We start from the raw sequence: 27,375 nt of genomic DNA on the forward strand, positions 1-27,375 counted from the left end.
ACCTGAGATTTACCATATGAATGTAACACCTGGAGGTTCCCTGGGTCTCAAGGAGGGAAGAAGCTGGAGTGGAAAATAAACGTAGCAGTCTTTACCTGGACTGCAGACATCCCGGACCCGGTGTGTCTGTCTCTCTTCTTTTTCTTCCTAGTCCTTGCCCCCTATTTCAGGAACCCCAATCTGAGAACCCTGGTTTGCTGCCGGCTGGCCCCGGCAAGAGTCTCACAAGCTTTTCCACCCAGCTGACTTCAAACTGTGATGCTCTGATCTGTCTCCTAAGTAGCTAGGATTACAGATGTGAGCCATCACTGCCCCCACCAAATGGTCGCTCCGGGCACTCCTCAGGCCTACGCATACCCTAGAGCCTCACTAGAGACCTCCCCAGCAGCCTCAAGTTACCTTTGAGGTAAACCGGGCTGGAGACAGGAAGCCAGTGGTCATGACAAGTGCATACAGGCGGTGGCCAGGCGGCGTGTCTTCTTGCAGACAAATGTATCCAATTTTCTTTTTGTTATGCCAATCTACATAGTTGTTTTTAGTAACCAGAAATCCATAAAGAATAGCAAGGACCACAATAAGAAAACTGGGAAGCAGGTTCTGTGGGTGCCTGTTAATGAGGAAGAGAAATAGTAACTCGTGGAAACAGATATCGGAAGACTGACCCTGTCACCCTTATACCCAGCCCTTGTTTAGATATGAGTTTGAGGCTACATGGAGAAGGCTCTGCAGACCCCGAGCAGCCCAGTGGTTGGTGACTAACCCCTACAGCCTGGTCTATGATCCAGCTTCCATTGAGAGAGATGAGCCAAATGTGGTTGGGACACCAGCTCCCTGCTCCTGTGAAGACTCAGCAACGCCAGCTATGCGGTGAGTTGCAGCGGTAAGCTTGCTAATTTCCCCTCTCCTCTTTCCTCCTAGCAGAACAGAGTGAGGAAAGGTTGCAGTGGTTCCTATAGCCTCAGCTGAATCCCACCTGTCGCTGTAGGTGGCCCTGGCTGCTCCCGACTGGTAGGTAGGTCCATCTTCCCTGTGCCCTTTGGAGCAGTGCTAGAAAACCCCTGCCCCTTCTGGCCCTGATCCTTAGCCTCCTGAGTAGCTAGGATTACAGGTATGAGCCACTGGCACATATCTATTGGGGGGGGGGGGTTGTTTGTGTTTTTTTTCTTTCTTCTCATTTCTTTTTTTTGGGGGGAGGAGTCAGTCACAGGGCTTGAAATGGGTGCTGTTCCTGAGCTTTTGTGCTCAAGGCTAGCACTCTACCACTTTTAGCCACAGCTTCACTTCTGATTTTTTAGGTGGTTAATTGGACATAAAAGTCTCATGAACTTTCCTACCCAGGCTGGCTTAGAACCTCGGTCTCTCAGATCTCAGCCTCCTGGGTAGTTAGAATTACACTCATGAGCCATCAGTATCTGGAGATACACACACACACACACACGCACACATACATATATGTGTACATACATACATACATACATACATACACACACATACATACATACATACATACATACACACATACATACATACATGCATATCTTTAATGAACAAGACAGGGAAGGTTTCTGTACACCAGATCTTGCTCTTGATTTGTTCATAGTTCAAACTCTAAATAGAGCTGTTCTGTATAAAAGAGTGACTATGAAAATATCACGAGAGCCAGAAGCAAGTTAAAACTTAGTTGTATCAATGCATAGAAACCAGGTTGGGAAGATCTGGCAGTGCTATCCCCATAGAATTAACTAAAGAAAAAAATTGATCAAGTTTCCATTGTTCCAAAGCTAAACTTAAGTATAAGAAATGTCCGTTGACTTTCTTGCATTCATAAATCTCTTATCTGTGGATGTAAGTATAGGCAGACAGTTTAGTATAACCTTTAAAGGAAATTAGTTCCTAATATCCATCCCTCTCTCAAAAAACAAAATAAGCAATCTGATTTCCTGCAGATGCTTAATTATCAGTGGGCATCTTGAGCAGGCAGTGGTAAAGCAAAACCCAGTCTTGGTTTAGAATGTGCACTTACTTCTGTAACTCGGAAATGTCACTCACTTCAAAACTGGAGTTCAGCTTGTTTCTTAGGAGAGAGAATGATGCCAGTCGATGGTAGCTACAAGGGAAATGCCAGTTAGGATACTAAACTTGGTAGAAGCAGCTGTCTCCAGTGTGACCGTATGCCAGCGATGAAGTTCCAATTGTCATCATTTGATCATGTAGGCCCAGTTTACAGAGTTCATCTAAAACCCAAGTTAGTGCTGGACACTGGTGGCTGGCTCACATCTGTAATCCTCCCTACTCAGGAAGCCCATCTCAATTCTTGTAATCCTTTCCTTAAGTGCTTATTTTCAGCTTTACAAATAACCCTGTCATTGTTAACTGTTACCATAACAACCACCATAAATATCTACCTCCCCCTGATCATTACCCATGTGTTATTCATTTTTGTTCCCCTGGCTATTAGAAAAATGCCTAGCAGGAAGTAGTATGTAACAGAGAAAGAAGGATTATATTACTGCATAATTTGATATCAAGTGGACTATTGGACCATTACCGGGAAGTTTGAATAGTGCCATATAATTAGAGGGTGTAACACCGGAAAAGCAATTAACCTATATGGATATTTCCAAAATAATGGGACTGGACATATTTGACAAAAACAGTTTCTTATGGTTCAATTGGACTGAAGAAGGTTTGTATTTATTTATTTTGCTGATCCTAGGGCTTGAACTCAGGGCCTGGGTGTTGTCCCTAAGCCTCTTTGTGCTCAGGGTTGGTGCACTACCAGTTGAGCCACAGCACCACTTCCAGCTTTTTCTGAGTAGTTTATTGCCAATAAGAGTCCCACCAACTTTTCTGCCTCGGCTGGTTTCAAACTGCAATCCTTAGATCTCAGCCTCCTGAGGAGCTTGGATTACAGGCGTGAGCCACCACATCTGGCTGAATTTCTTATTTTTAACCCTATACATATACCATAAGATCATCTTGCTCTAAGTTGTACTTCCCATCCTCTCCAATTTTTGTACTTTTAGAATTTTTCCCTTTGGTGGGGAGGGGAGTTATTTATTTATTTTTTTATCTTTTTGCCAGTTCTGGGGCTTGAACTCAGGGCCTGGGTACTGTCCTTCAGCTTTCTCAAAGCTAGAGCTCTACACTTGAGCCACAGAACTATTTCCAGCTTTTTCTGTGTATGTGGTACCGAGGAATGAACCTGGATCTTTGTGCATGCTAGGCAAGCACTCTACCACTAGGCCAAACTCCCAGCCCAATGATTCTTCCTTTACATTTACTGTACTAGCTGGGATGACAGACATGATCACCATTGCCCAGCTTCTTGTTGGTTGAGATAGCAGTCTTGTGAATTATTTTGCCTGAATTGACCTTCATCTATAATCTTCTCAGTCTCCACTTCCTGGGATTACTGGTGTTAGCCCCCACCCCCCAACACACACACACACTAGCTATCTTTAAAATCAGTAAGCTAGGTATGTCATAGAATAAAAATATTTGCTAGGTGCCGGGAGTATGGCCTAGTGGTAGAGTGCTTGCCTAGCGTGCATGAAGACCTGGGTTGATTCCTTGGTACTTCATACATAGAAAAAGCGGGAACTGATGTTGTGGCCTAAGTGATAGAGCTCTAGCCTTGAGAAAGCCCAAGTTCAATGCTCAGGCTCTGAGTTCAAGCTCTAAGAGTAGCAAAATAAATATTTTCCAGTTTAGTAACATGACTGAGATGACCAGAAATTCATGGGGAGGCTATTTATGACCACACAGGGTGTTTTTGGCTTCATGAAACTCACCATCAAGCCAGGCACTGGGTTAGGGGATGGAGGGTATCTCTACAGATGACACAGTTGGATGGCAGAGGTAATGAGAGCAGAGAACCCTGCATACTCAAAGGTTACCAGCGTGTCTAGAAGTAATAGATGTGTCTACCCCTTACCAATGGACTCAACTCCCTCCCTCATCTGCCTCTCTCTTTCTCTCTCTCTCCTCCCAGTCCTGGGGCTTGAACTCAGGGCCTGGGAACTGACACTTTTTGCTCAAGGCTAGTGCTCTGCCACTTAAGCACCACATTTGGCTTTTTCTGTGCATGTAGTTCCGGGGAATCGAACCCAGGGCTTCATGCATGCTAGGCGAGCACATTACCACTAGGTCACGCTCCCAGCCCTGGACTCAGCTCTCAATAGATAGGCATCTATGCCTAATACATGTCCATCGCCATGGGGGGAGAGGGCAGGAAGATGTGAGGATGTGCTCTCCTACCCAAGGCTCTAATGCAGACCCATATCACAGTATATATGCTCAGGATTGGACTGAGATGACTCCGGAGATAGAACATGACCTGGCAAAGGCATAGGCCAAAGGCAGAACAAAATGCAGTCATTTACTAAAAGTTCCAGAGAATTCCTCACCAATATGATCATACCTGCAGTTTACTTTTCCTGGAGAAGTTCCTTGTTGTGGAGAGAAACTTTCAGATTTCCACTCTCTCTTATCCCAAAACATGCACTGGAGCCATTGGAAATGTACTGTATAGTTCAGGGCCTTAGCGAAATTCTTGTTGGGAGGTTTTCTGTCATAATCAGCATCCAATAGGGATAAATATCCCATGTTAGCTCCTAAGAAAAGAGAAAGAAAATGTAACAATGGCCAACTTTTTACTGGCTAAGGTCTTATAAACCTAGTGCCTAGGCAGGACTTGAACTGTGATCCCATAATCTCCACCTCTCAAGTAGCTGAGATTATAGGTGTTCCCAGCCTGTCTGGGGCAATCCCATGGAGAATTAACTGCATGCAGACTTTCACAAAGGAATAATGGGGTGCCAAGAAAGGGAACAGTGTCCCCTGTGCTCCATGGCTCTTCTGATACTACGAACAGAGGGCTCACCCCATCCCGTGAGGCTGGACAGTGTTCAGTCTCTATCTCCAGCTGTCATTTAAGCCACTTCCTGCTTCTCTCCAGCCCATCATCCAACTTTAAATACTCACAGGTCCTGTACCTTTCCATTTGGCTTCAGACCATCTTTCCATATGTATGTATATGTATACATACACATGTACGTGTGTGTGTGTATATATATATACAAATATATATATAAATATATAGGCAAAATCACTTAACATTCTACTTAACCATTTGAGCCACAGCACTACTTCTGGCTTTTTCTGTCTATGTGGTACAGAGGAACTGAACCAAGGGCTTCATGCATGCTAAGCAAGCACACTACAACTTGGCCACACTCCCAGTCCTAAAACCTAAACATCTTAGGTTCTGGAAATGAGGCTTTAGTCAGATGTATAGCCTGTGAAGATTTCCCATGCTGTAGTCTTTTTAGCTTGGTAACTAGGCCCTTGGATGTACAGAAATGTTTTAGTTTCATGCAGTTATCCCTTCAATTTACTGAGCACCTGGAACTCTGTTCAGAAAGTTCCTGCCTATGCTGATAAATTCTTTTCTTCTTTTTCTAGTCCTGGAGCTTGAACTCAGGGCCTGAGCATTGTCCTTGGACTTTTCCTCAAGACTAGAGCTCTACCACTTGAGCCACAGCACCCTTTCCAGCTTTTTCTATGTATGTGGTACCGAGAAATCAAACTGGTCTTCAGGCATGCTAGGCAAGCACTCTACCACTAGGCCAAACTCCTGGCTCTGTATGCTGATTAACTCTAATGTTTCTCATACTCCTTGTAGTAGCTTCAAGGTTTCAGGTCTTATATTGGGGTATTTGATCCATTTTGACTTGACATTAATGTACAAGGTAACCACTACGGATCATTTTTCAGTCTTCTTTATATCAGTGTATAGTTTTCCCAACACCATTGTTGAAGAGGATTTCTTTTATCCAACATAAAGTTTTGGCTCCTTTGTAAAACCTCAGAAGACTGTAGGTATATGGTTTTGTTTCTGGGTCTTCTAGTTTAGTCTATTGGTCTTTAGGTCTGTCTTTCTTTCTTTCTTTCTTTCTTTCTTTCTTTCTTTCTTTCTTTCTTTTTTTCTTTCTTTCTTTTGCCAATCCTGGGCCTTGAACTCAGGGCCTGAGCACTGTCCTTGAGCTTTTCCCTTATGGCTAGAGCTCTGTCACTTGAGCCACAGCACCACTTCCAGCTTTTCTATGTATGTGGTACCAAGGAATCCAAGCTGTGTCTTCATGAGTGCTAAGCAAGCACTCTACCATCAAGACAAACTCCCAGCCCCTTGGTCTATTTTGGGCCATACCAAACCATTTTTGTTACTATAGTGCTGTAGTAAAGTTGGGGGGTTGAAATTGTGATAACCACATAGGCTCAATGGTTTCTCTCATTTGTCATAATCAGTAGAAACCTTGGCTCTCTTAGCAGAGATTTACAATAGAACAAAACCTAGATACATAAGGCCATATAGGATGATGCTAAATAAAAGGACCTCTAGGATATAGAAACAAAAACCATATAATGAGTGATTGTTGTCCTTAACGTACTAGGTTATCTCTCATCTCTTTTGCTGTCCCTTGGTTATCGCATATTGTTACAGTATTTTACCTTATTATCTGATATATTGTATATATGCTTATTTGGTTATTTGAAATTGGATAGGGAAGTGGAAAAAAGATGAGGGGCAGGTGTGGGGGGAGGGAAATGGGGACCAAGACTTAAGAAAGGGTATCAGGGGGGTTGGGGGGGAGGGAAATGGGTACCAAGACATGTGAAAGGGTATCAATGTATGTGAATTAATACACCTTCTATCTGGCAAATATCATGTAACCCTTTTACTAATTACAATAAAAAAATTTAAAAAAATAAAAATAAAAAAAAGAAAGGGTATCAATGTTTGTGAAGTAATGTACCTTCTATCTGGTGAATATAATATAAACCTACTATTAATTACAATAAAAATATATGAAAAAAAAGAAATTGTGACAATCTCCCACATTGCTCCCTTTTTTTTGGCCAAGATTTACCTTGGCTGTTTGGTGCCTTTTTGGTTCAATTTGCATTTTTGGATTGTTTTCTTTGTCCTAGTGAAGAAAAATATTGAGATTTTGATGCAAATGTCATTGAATTTGTAGATCACCTTGGGCACAATGCCCATTTTCACAATATTAATTTTGCTGATATATAAACATGAGAATTCTTTTACTTATGGGAGGCTTCTTTAATTTCTTTCTTTAGAGTTTTATAGTTTTTGTTGTAGAAGACCTTAACTACTTTGGCTAGGTTTATTCCTAGGTATTATATACTCTTTAAGGCTATTATAAATGGAATTGTTTTTCTGATTTCCTTCTCTATCTGCTCATTGTTGAAATACAGAAAAGCTTTTATATGTTGCTATTTTGCCAACATCTGTCTTTTTTTTTTACTTTTCTATTGGTCCTGAAATTTCTTTTTTTGTTTATTTTTATTGTAATGAATAGAAGGGTTACATTATATTCACCAGATAGAAGGTGCATTACTTCACATACATTGATACCCTTTCTCATGTCTTGGTCCCCATTTCCCCCCCCCCCACCCCTCATCTTGTTTTCCCCCCTTCCCTATCCAATTTCAAATAACCAAATACGCATTTATCCAATATATCAGATAACAAAGTGAAATACTGTAATAATATGAGATAACCAAGGGACAACAAAAGAGATGAGAGATAACATAATACATTAAGGACAACAATCACTCATTATATGGCTTTTGTTTTTATATCCTAGAGATCCTCTTAGTCCTGTGCAGTTTGCTTAGGCATGGTAAGCTCTACTACCTTGCCTTTAGCCAGAGGAGACTGAGTAGCACCATGGTTATGAAGGCCAGTCCTGTGTCTCTGTCCACTTCATCTGCAAGAGTCACCCATGGTCCTGTACTCCATGCTTCCATGTGAAACATAGACTAGTCCTCCTCTCTGGGGGAAGCCCTGATGGCCAGAGGAGGCTCAAGCAGGTAGAGACAAAGTCAAGATGTGCAGATTGCAGGAAACAAGGCTGCAGTCAGATGGCTTGGCAGAAGTGAGGAACGAAAGAGAGGCTGCGGCAGGCAGAGACCCAGACATAGGTGTCCTGGGGAGAAGCAGTAAGAGCCACCTCTAAGGAGAAACAGGCCAGGTACTCCTCACCAACACCAAGAGAGACCAAGATAGTTCTTGCTTGTGGGGTGGTTTGTACTGAGCCATGGTTAGAGTATAAGCAGGAAGAGACTTGACTTGGATGTCAGTGTCACAAGGAAACAAATTGCTGCCAGGCAGCTTTGCCCTCTCCAGAGAACTGAAAACAAAAAGTTTCTTTGGGCCCACTGACCTTCCTGCAGGACAGCAGGTATGTAAATGTCAGTAGTTTGTCCATCCCACGAGTGGATCTGTTTCACAAGGAAATCAGAAGGAGTAGGCTTCTTGAAGAATCTAAAAGACAGATGAAAAATAATAATGCCAAGCTTGTTTTTCTTTTTTTTTGTATTTTATTGTCGGGGTAATGTATAGAGGGGTTATTGTGACATGCATCAGGTAGTGGGTACATTACTTCTTGAACATTGATACCCCTTCCCATGCTTTTCTCCCAATGTCTAGTTTCTTTTCCTCTCAATCTCTTTAGGGTTGTCCTTTTCCACCTGTAAGCTTGAGGCTAAGATCTGAGGATCCAGCCCAGGCAAACAGCTAAGAGATTTTTCTCTCCAATTATCCAGCAAAAAGCTGGAAGGAGAAAGCATGGCTAACATGGTAAAGGGTCAGCACTGGGCGAGAAAAGCTAAGGCAGAGTATGAGGTTCTGAGGTGAAGCTCTGTCGGGAGCAAGAGTGGAATCAAACTGTACTTTGATTTGCATCAGATAATTGCTTGACTGTCTCATTGTTTTTTGGCCTTCTCCTGTTCAATTGATCTGAGATTTACCATATGAATGTAACCCCCAACAGTTCCCTGATTAACCATCTGGATGTAACACCTGGGAGTGCCCTGGTCTCAAGGGGGGATAAAAACTTTGAGTTGAGAATAAACGGGGGCGGCAGTTTTTGCCTGGGCCGCAGACCTCCCGGACCCGATGTGTTTGTCTCTCTTCTAATTTTTCCAGTCCCTGCCCCCTATTTCAGGAACCCCAATTTGCTGCCGGTAGGCCCCGGCAAAGCTCCAGTACTGGCACAAAAATAACAACAGAACAACAATAACTCTTCTCACTGCAAGGAGGGAAGTGTGGGCTAGAAAGATCCTCTGTGGCATCACCCAGCCTCTTAATAGAAAAAAATTCTACATATTAAAAATTATATTAAGGGCTGGGAGTTTGGCCTAGTGGTTAAAGTGCTTGCCTAGCATGCATGAACACCCGGGTTCGATTCCTTGGTACCACATACATAGCAAAAAGCCGGAAGTGGTGCTGAGGCTCAAGTGGTAGAGCTCTAGCCTTGAGAAAGTCCAAGGACAGTGCTCAGGCCCTGAGCTCAAGCCCAGGACCGGCAAAAAAAAATAAAAATAAAAAAATAAAAATTATATTAAAAGACATAAACAAAAATAACCAACTTAAAGTGTAGAAATGAAGTGAACACCTCAGGGTTTTGCCTGCCCCAGATGGCTTTGAACCATGATCCTCAAGTCTCAGCCTCCTGAGTAGTTACAAAACCCTCAACACACCTGACTAGCAGCATGACAGGAAATGCTCTTGTCTTTCCATTAGAAAATTCGATGTGTATCTGTAGAGATCCCTGGGAATTTCCAGAAAGCCCAGTGAACTGGTGGGAGTTCACCTGATTCCGCAGCAATACAAACATCGTTGTGTTGCTCTTGTTATTCTGTCATGGGCAAGAAAACAAGTTGGGCAAAGGTTGCCATGGGAAGAGTAAGTGCATTGAAAGTTACGGGGTTGAGCCCAAAATGGAACAGGAGGAAGGCTTTCCTTACAGGGCTAGCGTCCTCCCGAAACTCCACAGTCATGGGTGTCTGCAGCTGTCCTCTTGGGATGGGCCTTCTGCTGGCGCAGCTGTAGAGAGTGACGCCCACAACACCACCAACCTTGAGAAACAAGGATCGTCTCAGAAAGAAGAAGCCCATGGGTGCCTCCAAGGAGTGAAAGTAGGAAAGCAAACCACAATGATGGTATTTGGACAGTTCTGAAAAAGGGCATACTTGGCACGAGGGCCTGGTTTTCTTAGTAGGGTGGTAGGATTCCGGCTGAGTTTTTGCTACTCTTGTTAAAATCATTAACCCTGAAAGTTTTAAAAAGTATTATTTATATTTTGCTGTAAGGGCTCATATCTGCTTGTGGTAGATAACAGTGGGTATCAGAGGGGCCCCCTCCTTCCCAGAAGTTACTCGTGGGGACCATGCATTCCAAACTCATCGAAGTCCCTAAAATTCTTCAAAGGACAGAATTTTAATGGGCTCTATGTAAATGATAATTGCTTAGATAAAGAACACCCTTACGTTGGATAGGTGAATTCTGTCCTCATGCTACACAGTTAGGTATACGTCTATTCTGGACTATTGGAATATTAGTCTGAAGAAATGAGCTAAGTTTTTGTTCCTGTCTTTCTAGGAATATTTCTCATACCCTCAGTGTGGGATATAACTGGGCCCAGGTGCTGGTGGCAAAGCTCATGTCAACATTCACACATTCATGACACCTTCACAAATGGTAGTGGTAAATCTTTTTTTGGTTTGTCCTGGGGTCCTTTCCCTTGTTTGACTGGTACTCTACCACTGGGGTCAAGTCTCCAGTCTTGTCTTTTCATGGTTACCTTTTATTTTTTGTCAGTTGTGGGGCTTGAACTCAGTGCCTGGGCCCTGTCCCTGAGCCTCTTTGTGCTCAAGGCTAGTGCTGTACCACTTAAGCCACAGCACCATTTCTGGCTTTTTGTATGTGTGTGGTACCAAGGAATCGAACCTGAGTCTTTGTGCATGCTAGGTAAGCACTCAACTCCTGGCCCTGGACCCCTCATTTTATTAAGAGTTTTCTGGAGATTCTGATTTTTCAAGTGGTATGGAGACAGCAACACATGGTAAGCAGCTCCTCTCTGGGAGCTAGAAAGCAAGTACAAGCCTGCCAATCTAATTTTTCTGTTTACCTCCTGGTCACTACAATGTGAATTGCATAGAAGTGACAACACCACCGGTACCTGCTCGGGACCCGGAACCCCTGGATAGGGGCTCTTCTTGAAGAACAGGAGTTGGCTTATGTAGCATGGGCGCTGTATTTCTTCTTGAGCAAGAGTGAGCCCAGCCAGGTCACCAGGTAAATGCACCTGGATGGAGCCCAGGCTCTGAACAGAGCTCTGAAGATTGTGATGAAGAAGGATCCAGAATTCCATCTGCCCAGTGCTCATGTGGAATCCGTGCTTGTGACTCAAAGAAAGACACTTCTGAAAGCAGAGCATTTGCAAGGCAGATGAGTAAACCCCTGGATTCAGATTGAGGAGAATGACAAGATGCCCTGTCTGAGCTAAGGTCAGTTTCATTTACCTAAAAGACATGCATAGAGGATGTAATGACAAAAGATACTAAAATGTAAGCTACTTTTTTGTCTGAAAATTTTGCGCATTTAAAAATAATCTCGGGGCCTAGAGTTTGGCCTGGTGGTAGAGTGCTTGCCTAGCATGCACGAAGACCCGGGTTTGATTCTTCAGTATCACATACATAGAAAAAAGCCGGGAGTGCTGCTGAGGCTCAAGTGGTAGAGCTCTAGCCTTGAGAAAACCCAAGGACAGTGCTCAGGCCCTGAGTTCAAAGCCGGGGACTGGCAAAAATAAATAAATAAATAAATAAATAAATAAAATATTCTCGTGTTTTTCTTAAGGATTTTTTTTTTCTTTGCCAATCCTGGGGCTTGAACTCAAGATCTGAGCACTGTCCTTGGGCTTTTTCCTCAAAGCTAGCACTCTGCCACTTGAGCCTCAGCACCACTTCTGGCTTTTTTCTATGCATGCGGTACTAAGGAATCGAACCTGGGTCTTTGTGCGTGCTAGGCAAGCACTCTACCACTAGGCCAAACTCCCAGCTCCCTGCAGGTTTTTTTGATCAGTTATGGGGCTTGAACTCTGGGCCTGGGCACTGTCCCTGAGCTCTTCAGTTCAAGGCTAGCACTCTAACACCTGAGCCACAACACCACTTTCAGTTTTCATGGTTAATGTGAGACAAGAATCTCACAGACTTCCAACTTCCATGCAGGCCTGGCTTTGAATCGTGATCCACAGATCTCAGCTTCCTGAGTAGCTAGGATTACAGGTGTGAGACACCAGTGCCCAGCTAACCCTGCAGTTCTTATGAAGGGAAAAGACATCTTACTTACTAGCAACACATCTGAAATGACCTTCATTCCTTCTTCTCGTAAGTAGTTCTCATTTTTCAAGTTTTCTTGTTTGCTGGCTTCCCAGACTCCAGAAACGAGAAGGATAAGTTCAAGACCAAGTCCTTTGTCACCCACAAATCTTTCCAAGACCTGGCCATGAGCAAGGAGTGACTGGGAATACCTGAGAATGTGTACTGCACTAGCAAAGCTTAACTACGTGAAAAGAAGAGATAAAAAACAAAACAAAACGTTTTTTGACATCCACAATGCATATATTTGGACCCTTTTCATTACTATTAGAATTAGTATAATTGAACTTTTTGTCAACACAATTGGATGGTCCATGTTTGGTCTCAGCAACCATTTGCTTCCTGAAAATTGTTCTCACTCATGAAATGATCAAGGAAAGGAAGAATGACCCCAGCAGCCTTTCATGTATTGATATTATCTGGTTTGAGTGCTAAAAGCCACTTTACAAATCCTTTGAACTCTTTTTTTTTTCTCTAGTCATGAGGTTTGAATTCAGGGCCTTGGCACTATCCCTAAGCTTTTCAGCTCAAGGCCAGCACTCTATCACTTTGAGCCACAGTGCCTCTTCTAACACACTGAACTCTACTGACCCCAAAAAACTGAAGTTTCTCCTTGGTGCTATCCATTTTCTTCTCAATAAAGAGGCCTTTACCTGTTCTTTGCCAGGCAAAATTCACATTCTCTGCCTTTTCCTAAGCCCTCACCATGGACCATTTCCGGTCAGAAAAGTAGAGACTAAGCCAGTGGCTCATGCTTGTAATCCTAACTACTCAGGAGGCCGTGACCTGAGGATCATGGTTCAAAGCCAGCCATGACACTCTTATCTCCAATTAACCACCAGTAAACCAGAAGTAGAGCTATGGCTCAAATTGGTAGAGCACTAGCCTTGAGCAAAGGAGCCCAGGGACAGTGCCCAGCCCCTGAATTCAAGTCCTACAACTGACAACAACAACAATAAAAAGTAGAGACTACAATACAGTCCCTGTTATCTACTATCAACCACTGGAACAAGTAGTTGTCCTTCACTGGCACAAGTGAATTTTTTTTTCCTCTTTCCTACTTGCTCTGAAAGATATTTAAAGGCAAATCTGAGTACTAGGACTTGAACACAGGGCTTTGTGTTCTTACTTAGCTTTCTTACCCATGGCAGGCAGTCTACCACTTGAGCCATACTTCCATTTCAAACTTTTTGCTGGTTAACCAGAGACAGATTTTGAGCCTTTTTTGCCCAGGCTGTTTTTGTTTGTTTGTTTGTTTGTTTCATTTTGTTTTTGTGGGTCATAGAGTTTGAACTCTGCCTGGGCGCTGTCCTTGAGCTCTTCAGCTCAAGGCTACCACCCTACCCCTAGGACTGGGCACTGTCCCTGAGCTCTTTAGGTCAAGGCTACCACCCTACTCCTTGAGCCACAGCACCACTTCCAGTTTTCTAATGGTTAATTGGAGATGAGCATCTAATGGCCTTTTAGTGCCTGGCTTGGCTTTGAACCTCGATCCTCAGATCTCAGGCTCCTGAGTAGCTAGGATTATAGGCGTGAGCCACTGGACTGGGCTACTACTTCTTTTTATTGGAATTGAAGTCAAGGCCTCTGTCAGCCTTTTCAGTCATAACTGGTGCCGTGCCACTTGAGCCATGCCTCCATCTACTTCTGACTTTTTGCTGATTAATTGGAGCTAGGAGTCTTGTGGATTTTAATGTCTGAATTTCTTCCATTCCTCTTTTTTTTGTCAGCTGTGGTGCCTGAACTCAGGGCCTGGGCACTATCCCTGGGCTTTTTTTGCTCAAGGCTAGAGCTCTACCATTTTGACCCACAGAGCCCCTTCTGGTTTCCTGGCAGTTAATTGGAGATAAGAGTCTCATGGACTTTCCAGCCTGGCTGGCTTTGAACTGCAATCCTCAGAACTCAGCTTCCTGACTACAGGCATGAGCCACCAATGTCCTACCATTCCTATTTCCTTTGAAAACCAACTTCAAAAGTGCACTAAGGTAGGCTGCCAATATTTCTGCAGTTTTGTTGTGTTCCTAATTCTGGGTCTTGGCATATTTACTCAAGTGCATGTTTCTTCTGCATTTAGTCATATTTAGCAATGTCTAAACCACAGGGAGCAGTGCTTTCTTCTCTGTCCATTAGTTGCTCCTAGCAATCACTAATGTGTATACATGACAAAATTAAGGTTCCAACATACATTTAGCTAAAACATTTTCATAAATACAGCTTATGATCAAACTGTTTAAAAACCAATACCATCAAGATAATTTGGAAACATAGTTAAGTTACTATGAATATCCTATCTTAGAGGTAGCCATCAAAATAGCACCTTCGATTTAAATACTCATCCACCAAAAGTGTGAAAAGTGCCTCATAGGACATATGATAGGAAGGGGCCGGAAAGAAGGGGGACACAGGAACAGAGGGAGGAAGGGTGGGAAAAATGCATTCATCACATTCAATGAACATGGTGTAAAATTTGAACTATGTAACTTGAGGGGATGGATGGGTTTGGGAAAGATTAGGAACAATAAAGGAGCTGGGGACACTGATAAAGACACATTGTAGCTGGGCGTAGTGGCTCAGGCTTGGAATCTTAGCAACTCAGGAGGCTGAGAGGATTGCAGTTCAAAGCCAGCCTGGGCACTAAAGTCATGAGACTCTTAACCCCAAATAACCACCAGAAAACTGGAAGTGGCACTGTAGCTCAAGCAGTAGAGCTCTAGTCTTGAGCTAAAGAACTCAGGGACAACACCCAGGCCCACAGTTCAAGCCCCACAACCAGTAAGAAAACAGAAAAGAAGATGCATTGTACTCAAAATTGGACTATAGAACTAGAACCTCTGTGCAGCTACTTAAAAGATGTATTAATTTATTTTTTTTTTAAATGTTAGTTGTGAGGCTTGAACTCAAAGCCTGGGTACTGTCCCTAAGCTCTTTCCCTCAAGGTTAGTATTTTACCACTTCGGGCCACAGCACTGCTTCCAATTTTCTGGTAGTTAACTGGAGGTAAGAGTCTCACAGATTTTCCTACCTGGGATGGCTTTGAACCACAATCCTTAGATCTCAGCCTCCTGAGTAGCTGGGGTTACAGGCCTGAGCCACCGGCACCAGGTTTTACATTTTTAAGTAAGAACATATTATGACCATGTTTCACACTGAAGTCAGAAGATCAATGTATCTCAAAAGATCATAAGAAAGAAGCATTATTGTGCTAGAACAAAGTCATTTACACATTGCCTGGAGTAAAATGGGTTCTCTTAGATCTCTGAAGAGTTCATGGAGTAGGTAGCATGAGAAGAAAGCAAAATCGTCCCAAAGGAAGAAATAATCCATTTCATACTGAGTTAGAAAGGCATTACCTCCACCAAAACGTTCATTATGTGGCTAGTGCCTTAAAAAATGAATTTCGACTTTGAATTTTCAAATTTCTTTTTTTCCCTTTCTTTCTTTTTTTCCTGTTTTTTTTTTGCCAGTCCTTGGGTTTCAACTCACAGCCTCAGTACTGTCCCTGAACCTCTTTTGCTCAAGGCTACCACTCTACTGCTTGAACCACAGCACCACTTCTCGAGTTTTCTGTGTATACAGTACTGAGGAATTAAACTCAAGGCTTCACATATGCTGGGCAAGCACTCTGCCATTAAGCCACATTCCAAGCTCAAGTTTTCAAATTTCTATACACAGGAATAAAATTCTCCAGCCATGATCTAAATGTCAAGATGTAATTCTAGAAATTTCATTCTTCAGGAACTGGCCATTCAAAATTATGCAGTGAAAAAAAAGCAGAAAAAATATACTTGCAAATAAATAGCACTTACCTTCTGAGGAAGACCGATGAGGTCTCTTAATAAAAGAATCGAATCAATTATTTCTTCCTGATAGCAGAAACAAGCAAGTAAAAGGGGGGAGGGCGGAAAAAGATCTTTTTAGTGTTGAGCAGACTTTATGATTTCGTTTCTTCCTCCTCCCTACATTCTTTCTCCATCCATCTCCCTGTCTTCTTCTCTCCTTTCTTGCTTCCTCCCTTCTCTTTTCTTCTTTCTTTCTTTCTTTTTTTCCCTGATTGGTATTTTATCATTTGAGCCACACCTCTAGTCTAGCTTTTGCTGGTTAATTTAGGGCTGGTTTTGTTTTTGCTTTTTTGTGGGTCATGGGGTTTGAACTCAACCTGGGCTCTTCAGCTCAAGGCTACTGCCCAACCCTTGAGCCAAGTCCCACTTTCCATTTTCTAGATGTTAATTGGAGGTAAGAGTCTCAGGTTGTTTTTTGCCCAGGCTGGCTTTGAACCTTGATCCTCAGATCAAGGCCTCCTGAGTAGCTAGGATTACAGGCATGAGCCACCACGCCCAGCAGGGGCTAGTTTTGAACCCTGATACACTGTATCTCAGTCTCCTGAGTATCTAGGATCAGAGGTCTAAGTCACCATTATCTATCTAAATGATGTCTTGCAATGAAATATGACATAAGGTATGCTCTTTGTAGATGTAAACATTCTTTAGTGACCACTATAGGACAGACTTGCAGAAATGTGAGCAAGGACGCCAACTGTTATGGCTTGTATATGAATCCCCCACAGCCTTATGTGTTGAAGGCATAGTCTCTAATTGTTACATCCAATCACTGAAAGATGATTGAACTTGGACCATAAGGCTTTACTCTCATCAATGGATTAATCTGTAGATTGAGTCACAATTTGATGTCACTACTTTGGGAAGTAATAGAAACTATAGGAGGGATGGATTAAAGGAATTAGGGGCCTGGAGGCATGTACTCAGGGACCCCCTTTCTCCTGGACCCCTTAATTCTACTCTCCAGATAGACAGATAGATAGACAGACAGATAGATAGATAGATAGATAGATAGATAGATAATCTCTTCCTTTATATCTATTTCTATCTCTATCTTCTTTATCATCTCGGTGTCTATCTCTATCTGCCTCTACTTACTGGCAGTTTTGAGATAAACAAATGACTCCTCTGTACCTTTTTGTGGGGGGAGTTATTAGGAGGGGGGTCATGGGACCTGAACACTGTCCCTGAGCTCTTCAGCTCAAGGCTACTGCCCTACTCCTTGAGCCATAGTACCACTTCTGGTTTTCTAGTGGTTAATTGGAGGTAAGAGTCTCACGGTCTCTAGTGCCCAGGCTGGCTTTGAACCGAGATCCTCATGTCTCAGCCTCCCTGAGTAGCTAGGATTATAGGCGTGTGCCACCACACCCAGCTAATAATTGATTTTTAACATAATAAGGTAGTTTTAACAAGATAATGGCAGATTGTATTAAAGTAATTTTTACTTGCAGAAACATCGGTAGAATTATTTGCAATGCTGAATTTACTTGCATCACTTTCTTTTTCATAAACCAGTGACATTGATTTGCAAGACACCTCAGCAAGTAAGAGAGACACTGTGGTCATGAGCAGGGGCCAAGGTGCCTGTCCACTCTCCTTCTTTCCTTGCTTGTGTTTCATAAGCATGACCACGTGTCAGGGAGCTGACCACGTGCCAGGGGGACCAACTGGTCTCAGGCCTCACCACTTTATGCAAGTTTACAGACAGTTTACTTTCCCCAACCCTGAGCCATACCTGATCTTCAAACCCTAATTTGCATAAGGAAGAAACGAAGGTATCCTGCATTTGTGACCACCAGCCACATGAAGCAGCTGTGTTCTCCTTTGCCAAACGTCTCAGGATTCCAGTGATCAAGGTAATGAAGTTCCTTATTTCCCTATGACTCCCCATCAGCTGGAGGGTAGACAGGCTCTTTAGGCTGGAATTGTATCTGAAGGAAACACCAGAGGTTATCATGGTTGAATATATATAGCAAAACTTTTCATTCTTCCTGTCAAGGGTTAAGCAGAATTTATTTTTCTTAAGTGGGTAAGTGAAGAAATAGAATGATACAAAATGTTCTATGCAGAAGAAAGTCTGAAAAGACACAGTACAGTACCATACCAAAGTCTTATAAAAACCTCTTTTGTGGGAACTGAACAGGCACAAAGAAACAGGTACTGACATATCTACCCCTGGCAAATAAAGAAATGTGGTCCACATCTGTCATCCTAGCCACTCAGGAGGCTGAAATCTGATGATCAGAGTTTGAAGCCTGTGTGTGGTTTGAATGTCTGTAAGAAGTTTATCCCCAAACCACCAAAAAAAAAAAAAGCCAGAAGTTGCAGAGCACTACCCTTGAGCAAAAAAAGCTCAACAATAGTTCCAAGGCCTTGAGTTCAAGCCCCAGAGACCCTATATATGTAAATCAAAAATGAAATGGAGAGAGAAAATCCATAATAATAATACCATCAATAATCCATAGAACAAGGCAGAAAAAATCTATCTATCTATCTAACTAAAACAGAAATAGACCAACATCTATAGACCACTTTTAGTGAACAAAGTAGAACATACATTTTTTTCAAGTACACTCCAAAATTTCTAGAATACATCATATATTAGGCCATGAGACAAAGTTTGTTCTCTGATTATTATGGCATTAAATTTGAAATCAAAGATGAAAATTTGGCAAATGCACATAGTTTGAAAATTAAACAATACACCTTTCAATAATTGATAGTTCAAAATGCAATAAAAAAGGAAATTATCAACTATTTTGAAACTAACAAATGAAAATGCCACACCTCAAACCATATGGGATAGAGCGAAGGCGGTGTTGGAGGGAAATTTATAGGTGTAAATGTCTATAATCCTAGCTACTCGGGAGGCTTAGATCTGAGGACCACTTTTCTAAGTCAGCCTGGGCAAAAATGTCCATGAGACGAACCACTCAGAAAAAGACTGAAGTGGAGCCGTGGCTCAAGTGGTAGAATGCTAGCCTTGAGCAAAAGAAGCTCAGGGTCAGAGTGCAGACCCTGAATTCAAACCTCAGGGCTGGAAAAAAAATAAACAAAACTCAAACAATAAAAGGAAAGACATATAGATTAAGTGCAGAAATGAATGAAATAAAGAATACAAAAAAATAGAAGGGGGTTGGGGATTTAGCTCAGTGGAAGAGCCCTTGCCTAGCAAGTGCAAGGCCCTGAGTTCGGTCCTCCGCTCTGGAAAAAAAAAAATAGAAGGGAAAAATCAATGAAACAAAAAACTGATTCTTTGAAAAGATCATCTGAGCCCAAATTACTAGCTATACTAATGATAAGACAAAAAGAAAATAATTTAGTAACTAAAATAACCACATAGTATAAAAGGTTTATGACAGAATACTGGTTTTGAAGAACAGAAAATTGTATACATCAAAAGATTAAAGAATATTAATAAAGTGGAAAAAATCCTAAAATGATAGACTCAAACTGACTCAAAAAGAAATTTTAAAAAGTGAATACTGGGCTGGGAGTATGGTCTAGTGGTAGAGTGCTTGCCTAGCATGCATAAAGCTCTGGGTTTGATTCCTCAGTACCACATACACAGAAAAGGCCAGAAGTGGTGCTGTGGCTCAAGTGGTGGAGTACTAGCCTGGAGAAAGCTCAAGTCAGTGCCCAGACCCTGAGTTCAAGCTCCAGGACTGGCGAAACAAAAACAAAAACAAAAATAAGGGTTAATACTGGTGAGACTAAGTAGGTAATATAAAACCTCCCACAAAAATGTCAGACCCAGGTCAGATCACTGGCAGTTTCTATGTGCAATTCAAAGGAGAATTGCCATCTAGCTTCCATAAAACCTTTACATTATTAGAGTACAGACTAGTCGCTTTGGAAATATCACGTTATATCCATACAATAATTATTCAGCAATACAAAAGAAGGTGGTAGAAATTCACAAATTCATATCAGAGATGGAACTCACAGCTTTCATATACTAAATGAAAAAAGTTGCTAATGATAACATTATCATCATCCCACTGAGGTGAAAATTCCCAACTAGATAAATCTAGACGTGAAGGGGTAGATCAGTAGAGGTGTGTGTGTGTGTGTGTGTGTGTGTGTGTGTGTACCTGTGTATGTACATGTGTGTATGGTGTGTGCTGGCACTGGAGCTTGATCTCAGGGCCTCACAATCTTGATTGCCTTTTTTACTCAAGGGTGTCACTCTACCATTTAAGCCACATCTCCACTTCTTAGATTAATAGTTATTTGGGCTAGAATGAAGAAGCTAAGTGGTGGGGCACAAAACTGACTGCTAATGAATACCAATCATTGTGATCCTGAAAATATTCTAAGATATCAATTAAGGTAAGGCTAGCACAATTCTGTAAGTATATTAAAAAACAAAGAAGTGCACAACATCTTATTTTTTATTTTATCTTTTGGCCAGTCCTGGGGCTTGAACTCAGGGACTGGGCACTGTCCTTGAGCTATTTTCGCTCAAGGCTAGCACTCTACCACTTGAGCCACAGCACCACTTGCAGCTTTTTCTGTGTGTATGTGGTACCAAGGAATCAAACCCAGGGCTTCGATTCTAGGCAAGCACTCTACCACTAGGACACACTCCTGGCTCTGAAGTACACAACATTTTATTGGATGAACTATATAGTATGTAAAAATGCCTCAACAAAGTTGCTTAAAAAAAAAAAGCTGGGTATCAGTGACTAACACTGTAATCCTAGTTACTGAGGAGGCTGAGATTTGAGGATGGTAATTTAAAGCCAGCCTGGCAGGGACATCTATGAGACTCATCTCCAGTGAACTATCAAAAATCTGGAAATGATGCTGTGGCTCAAGTAGTAGAGCACTAGCCTTGACCAAAGAAGCTCAGGGACAGTGCCCAAGCTCTGACTTCAAGCTCCAGGACTGACACCAAACTCAAAAAAAAAAGAAAGAAAGAAAAGAAGAAAAAAGATTTGTAGGCTGGGAAGCAGGTGCATAACTGTCATGTGAATGTGAATCACCAGATTTACAATGGTGGAAAAGCCCTGGCTTCTGTTCCCTGTCAGAGATGTGTTCCTTGCCATCTCCTGGGGAAATATAAACACTGTTGTGCTATGGATGCCTGTGTGGCCACATGGTACTCACAGGTCCTCACTGAGGCAGCTGTTCCCATGGAAACGGGGCATCACGGTCACTGCTGCAGTGCATGGCTGCACCTTGGAGCCTTCTCCATCTGTGATCTCAGTAGAAACCATGACTGAGGGAGCAGAAAAGGGGAGAGTTATCCTGGATATGTGCTTATAGAGATGCCACTTCCTGCTCACTCAGTAAGGGGGCAAGCCTGGGGAAGGGCAGGCTCACTCCCACACATGCACCAGACAGGGAAATCATGGGCTGGGCAAGGGTTGGGGTGACATGGTAAGCTGTCCCTGATAGATGTCGACAGACTTCATAGGTTCAGAAGACAGTGGAAAAGAACACTGATGCAGGGGCAGGGGGACACCAGTGCAGGGAAATGGCAGGAAGTGGCTAGACTGAAAAGCTTTAAGAAGTGAGGGCTGAGGGCAGTCTTCCGGTTCCTGGAGATGTGTCTTCAGCAGGAAGATGGATCTGTGGCCTCTCATCTTTATCTCTCTTTCATACTGCCCAAGTGAGCAGCCAGCCTTCCCCACCACCCAATCCCTGCACAGGGTGCAATGCCCTCACAATTCCAAACAGTTACACGACCCAAACCTCCAAAACCAGGAGTCCAGATAATCTTTTCATGTTGGGTGCCAGTCCTGGGGCATGAACTCAGGACCTGGATGCCTGGGCCCGAGACTTTGTGCTCAAGGCTAGCGCTCTACCACTGGAAGCCACCGCTCCACTTCTGGCTTTTCAGTGATTAATCGGAGATGAATGGACTTTCTTATAGACTTTTTTTTTCATAGACTCTCTTGCCTCAATTAGCTTTGAATTGTTCTGAAATCTCAGCCTCCTGAATAACTAGGATTACAGGCGTGAGCCACCGGCATTACAACTTGCCAACTCAACCATCTTTTACCCACATTTTCTTTTTTGGGGGTGGGGTGGGGCTACCTTGACTTGATTTAATCTATAATAAATTTAAGATTCACCAGATAGAATATATTAATAGTAAACAAGAAATATCAAAAATATTTTGGCATCTTAATGCCAGTTATATTCCATTTAAACCTAGCTACGGACAATATTCTAATGCTATTTTTTTTCATGGTAAAGATAGATTAACAACAAGACAAAACATCAAATTCAAAGTGAATAAATAATTTCAATTTCTAGGCACATAGTTGCTACAATGTTTAGTTTTCATAAACTAGGAGAAAACAGCAAGTGCGCATAGAGTGTGGCTGCCATTCAATTATGACTTACCTCTGTAACCATCCACGGGCTTACCAGCTGGCAGTGCAAAGTAATAGTGAGTATCTCTCCCACGGTACAGGGTATGTTTGGAGGCATTTCCTAGCCGGTAACTAAATTCATAGTGAAAATCCTATCATTTGATCCATAGGGAGCAAAATAAAAAAAAATAGAGTAGTTGAACACATTATGATTGTCGTCATCACTACATATTCACCTGCAACCTTCTTTGCACTGAGGACATAGTTTGCAACCAAGAACAAGGTGAATATTGGTGACACACTGGGAATGAGAAAGGAGATGCGGAGGCCCAGGGTTTAAAAGCAAAACTTATTGGAACGAGGCCCTGAGACTTGAGTGAGGGTCTGACCCCTCCTACAAATCTCCCTCCACAGGGAGAAAAGGAAAATGGTACCAGGATTTCAATATGGCAGCTCCCCTTTGGCCTGTCACCTGACTGCAGGAGGGAGCACTGGGCACACCCTCTCCTCAAATCTTCCCCCCATCCCCCCAAATCCCAATGACCTTCTTCAGTGCCCAACTTAGGAGAGAGGTCAAGTTCAGGTCAGAGACATGCTCTGGGATAAAGCTGAGCCTCCTCATCATGCCCCCAAAGCCTGTGTGTGACTGACCAAATGCCCCAGGGGAACCCCAGGGAACAGATCTTCCTTTCCTCTGAATGGGGGGGGGCTCTCTGTACCCCACTGCTAAGGTGAGAAAGGCCATATTCATACCCTAGCTACTTTCTACATCTAACTGCAAGCCCACAGCCTTCACTGATGGGAAGGCCAAAGCCCTCTATGCCTACTGCTTGCTGTGTAGAGCTGACTGCAACTTCTGATCATCTGCTATCAGATGTTGAGCAATTTCAGGACAAACAAGGGCTGTCACGTACCGGCTTCCCTGACAGGCAGAAAACACTGAAGATGGTCTGAGCCTCAAGGCCATGGTGGGGCTGCACCTGGCAGGCCATGTCTTGTGGAGTTGGGTTGACGGAGAAGTAAAGCTGAGCTCTGCCTCGTAAGCCATGCTTTGAAGCTATGAAAGACAAGATGGAGATTTCAGCCAGGATGGAGGACTAGAGTGGCAGAGGATTAAATTTGATGATATGAAAGTATTCCTGCTGACTCAGAGGGATACCCACACTGGTTTGGTATCCTGTGGTGTGAGTATATGTTAGAGATTTGCTGAGTCCTGGAGAACAGAAGCACTATGTGGGAAAAACACATTTACTAGACCCTACGAAATAAAGGTAGACAAGGCAGATGAATTTCCTACTCAGCAGTCAGACAAAAATCCCTCTAACAGAGACCAAATCTCTGGGAAGAAGACCCTGAGGATGCATCATCAACAGCACACCCAACTGTGTTGAGATGTTGAGATTCACTGAGTGTCTCTGTCACACACACACACATACACACACACACACACACACACACACAGGGCACAGGGACAGATGAGTTAAATTTATAACACAGATCAAATTTTATGGTCTCTCACTCTCTCTTTCTCTCTATCATGGGGCTTGAACTCTGGACTTGGGTACTGTCCCTGAGCTCTTCAGCTCAAGACTAGCTCTCTACTACTTTGAGCCACAGTACCACTTTCAGTTTTCTGGTGATTAATTGGAGATAAGAGTCTCACAGATCTCAGATCTCAGCTTCCTGAGTAGCTAGGGTTACAGGTGTTCGCAGTGGTGGCCAGTTGAATATTAGTTGCATTATCATCACATTTTCTGTGTTACCCTATAGTAACATTGATGGAAACAGTCATCTCAGTTATTGTTGTGAGTAGCATTATGCAATTCCACTGGGCAGATGCACCCCAATCTGCATGATTGTTCCTCCCCTCATAATTACTGTTTTCTAGTTCCTGCTATTGCTAGCCACTATGCTGATGATGATTCCCATGCATAAACTGTTTTGAAATGTTAGTGTATTTTTCTTGAGATGAGCTACAAGATGGAGATTTATGTGTCATCTTGCTTAGTGCCAGGGTCTGACCAGACACTGTGGATGGGCCAAGTCATCCATTCTCAGATCAAGCACAGAGATCAGATCCCATCACAATAAAACAGATCCTGTCACAAGACAATGGCCAGGAAAGTCTCTTCCAAAGAAGATATGATTTAAGTGGTCAGTCCTGGAGTTCAGTGGTCAGGAAGGGACATAGAGATGTGAATGGGCATTTGGCCAAGATGACCACAGTGGAAGAAAGAACCCCAGGGTTACAGGGTGGTCTTTGTGACAGGAAGATCAAGGCTTCTGGGGACACAGCAACAGGAAGTTGGGTGGTGGGACACGTGGAGCTCAAGCTCCCCTCTCTCAGGTAGCCAGGCTGAACTGGACCTGGGGCTATGGACAGGCTCTCCAGAGATGTCAGTTCCAATAAAGAACATGGCTCTTGCAAAGGAATGGCCTTTAGTTTGTTATGTGGACAGATTTCAGAGGCACTGGCTCTTTTTTTTGCCAGTCTTGGGCTAGAACTCAGGGCCTGGGCACTGTCCTTGGGCTTTCTCAAGGCTAGCAGTCTACCGCTTGAGCCACAGCATCACTTTAGGCTTTTTTTTTTCTGTGTATGTGATACCATAGAATCAAACCCAGGGCTTCATTCATGCTAGGAGAGCACTCTACCACTAGGCCATGCTCCTGGCCCCAGCACTGGCTCTTTTTACTTAATTCCTAATCATGCATCTTGACTCCATAAAATCAAACACAGTAATATAACCATGACCTGCTGATGCCCTCGAATTGCAAGCAACAGAGAGTGAAGGTAAGCAGGAGAAATGGGGAAGAGTCAGGGACCACAAAATTGCTGGAATGAGAAGTGATGATCACTTCCTCGAAAAATATATGGGTATGACCAAACACTTACGATCCCCCAACACCAAACCGAAATGGCCAAGTAACATACCCACTGATGCTTGTAGAACGTACATCTCTCCACTGCGCAGTGAGTATGGCTTTATTATCACAGATGACCCTGTGATACCTATAAAAGAGGGGATGGCCATTTAAAAATAATGGACTATGGACGTTGTGGTATAGGGTAGAAGGGCAGGCAGAATATGAAGATGCAAGGTAAAACATCCCAAATTCTATGTTCTATGTCTTGGCCCTCTGTTGAATTGTTGGTGTCTGTTGATTTCTGATATTCCTTGAAAAGCTGAAATCTCATCTCTCCATGCCCCCCTACCTCTCCCGCCCAGCTCAACAGAAGCAACATTTGAGAGTGGACCAGGCTCAGAAATGACACAGATTTGCCCCCAAAAGAGACCACTACATGATTTTATTTATTGATTGATTGATTTGCCAGTCCTGATGCTTGAACTCAGGGCCTGAGCATTGTCCTTGATCTTTCCTCAAGGCTAGTGCTTTATCACTTGAGCCACAGCACCACTTCCGACTTTTATTTTCTATATATGTTGTACCAAGGAATTGAACCCGGGTCTTCATGCATGCTAGGCAAGCACTCTACCACTAGGCCAGACTCCCAGCCCATGATCTTATTTTGTCTGCCTATAGTAGACCCCATGTTTAGTTTTGCTGTTCGTCAATTTAACTATAAAGTATGATCCAGATATGCTGAAACAATTTGCAAACATTTTTGGAATGCTGGCTATTATAAAATGCTTAATCTGACCATAGTTGCTTCCTCTAAGAGCAAGATTACCTCTCAGGAAAGGCTGGTCCTGTTCTGCTTTCCTTGAAATCGGGAGAATTCCAAAATGCGAGAGCCAACATACATAGGGATAACTTTTAAACATTATCACTTTAAAACAGTGCCTACCAAAATATCTCGAGGACTGGGGAGGAAATCACCTCGTTATGAAATCCCGAACAGTGGTGAGCTAACCACAGCAACTCAACTGAGAGGATGCGATCTGCAGGCCCTGCCTGAGAACACTGGTTAGAAACTCAAGCTTCAGAGCAGGTGTCACTCATGTGAGTGGTTCATCTGCGCAATGAGAGGCCATCTAGATGAGGGACCCTGAATGGGCTGGTTTCTAGGCAGGCATGCTGGCCAAGAGATCGGGTCTCCTGGGACATCAAAAATGAGTAAAACAGTTGTCCCCAGAGGGAAAAATGCAAGAAGAGATACGATGGCTCCAACTATCTATGTGCTGCTGAAATGGAAGTTTCTGAAGGAAAGGAGGATCAACATCCAGGCTCCTTTGGAACAGCTGTGAACTGCAGGATACCTAGCGCAAGCTCCTACCTGATGCTGTGTAGCCTTGAAAGGCAGCTGGGCTGATCTGGGCCTTGCGCCAGTCAGTCATGAGAACTGGCTCTGCTCTGTCTGGGGAGAGGAAGGGACCCAGCAGATTGTCCCCATCATAGGGGCTCTCCTCCATGTGGGCACCTGGTCCTGATCCAGCAGAGCTGGTATTATTCCCTGAGAAGATAAACCAAGTCACAATCTTCCTGAAGCATGAATGAGTTTCTTTCTTTTTTTTTTTTGCCAGTCCTGGGGCTTTAACTCAGGGACTGGGCACTGTCCTTGAGCTTTCTCAAGGCTAGCGTTCTACCACTTGAGCCAAGCATCATTTCCAGCTTTTTCTGTACCCCAGCCCCATTCAATGTGGATGGTGATCACTATTGCTGGATACTTCATAGCTCAAATAATGACTTTATCAACTCAACAGAGTCAATACATTATCATATAATTTGTCAGCCAATTCCGTGTTCCTTTCTTCTGTTGATTAGTTGATAAATACTTTTTATGGCTTAACATTGGGTCTAGGGACTGGAGACATTGTGAATCCGATCAACTCAATCCTTGCAGCCTATAATGTCATAGGGAGGGAGTTCAACAAACAAACAAGGGAACAAGCAAAGTCAGGTAATGGTAAATAATGGGGGGAAAATAAAACAGAGAAAGCCCCGATAGTAGGGATGAGCAGCAAAGCCCTGCCTACGAAGAAGCTTCAGGACAGAGATGAGAA

At 43.1% G+C, this 27,375-nt stretch overlaps 1 protein-coding gene across 1 annotated transcript in view; it reads right to left on the bottom strand.

Annotated features, from left to right (window-relative positions):
• Positions 1 to 27,375, bottom strand: part of Pkd1l1 (polycystin 1 like 1, transient receptor potential channel interacting) — a 113,447-nt gene that overhangs the window by 46,901 nt on the left and 39,171 nt on the right. The window contains exons 18-32 of the mRNA XM_090332985.1: positions 26,649 to 26,825; positions 25,344 to 25,421; positions 23,326 to 23,468; positions 22,443 to 22,563; positions 21,198 to 21,309; positions 17,821 to 18,016; positions 16,056 to 16,112; positions 12,221 to 12,433; positions 11,052 to 11,294; positions 9,838 to 9,948; positions 9,571 to 9,728; positions 8,253 to 8,353; positions 4,424 to 4,616; positions 2,024 to 2,107; positions 400 to 607 (exon numbers count right to left, since the gene is read on the bottom strand). Of these exons, the coding sequence (XP_090189111.1) occupies positions 400 to 607; positions 2,024 to 2,107; positions 4,424 to 4,616; positions 8,253 to 8,353; positions 9,571 to 9,728; positions 9,838 to 9,948; positions 11,052 to 11,294; positions 12,221 to 12,433; positions 16,056 to 16,112; positions 17,821 to 18,016; positions 21,198 to 21,309; positions 22,443 to 22,563; positions 23,326 to 23,468; positions 25,344 to 25,421; positions 26,649 to 26,825 (2,195 nt within the window). The remainder of the gene's footprint in view (positions 1 to 399; positions 608 to 2,023; positions 2,108 to 4,423; positions 4,617 to 8,252; positions 8,354 to 9,570; positions 9,729 to 9,837; positions 9,949 to 11,051; positions 11,295 to 12,220; positions 12,434 to 16,055; positions 16,113 to 17,820; positions 18,017 to 21,197; positions 21,310 to 22,442; positions 22,564 to 23,325; positions 23,469 to 25,343; positions 25,422 to 26,648; positions 26,826 to 27,375) is intronic.

Source organism: Megascapheus bottae, chromosome 5 (assembly GCF_031878675.1).
Source record: "Megascapheus bottae isolate mThoBot1 chromosome 5, mThoBot2.hap1, whole genome shotgun sequence".
In the NCBI taxonomy this organism is placed as follows: Eukaryota; Metazoa; Chordata; class Mammalia; order Rodentia; family Geomyidae; genus Megascapheus; species Megascapheus bottae.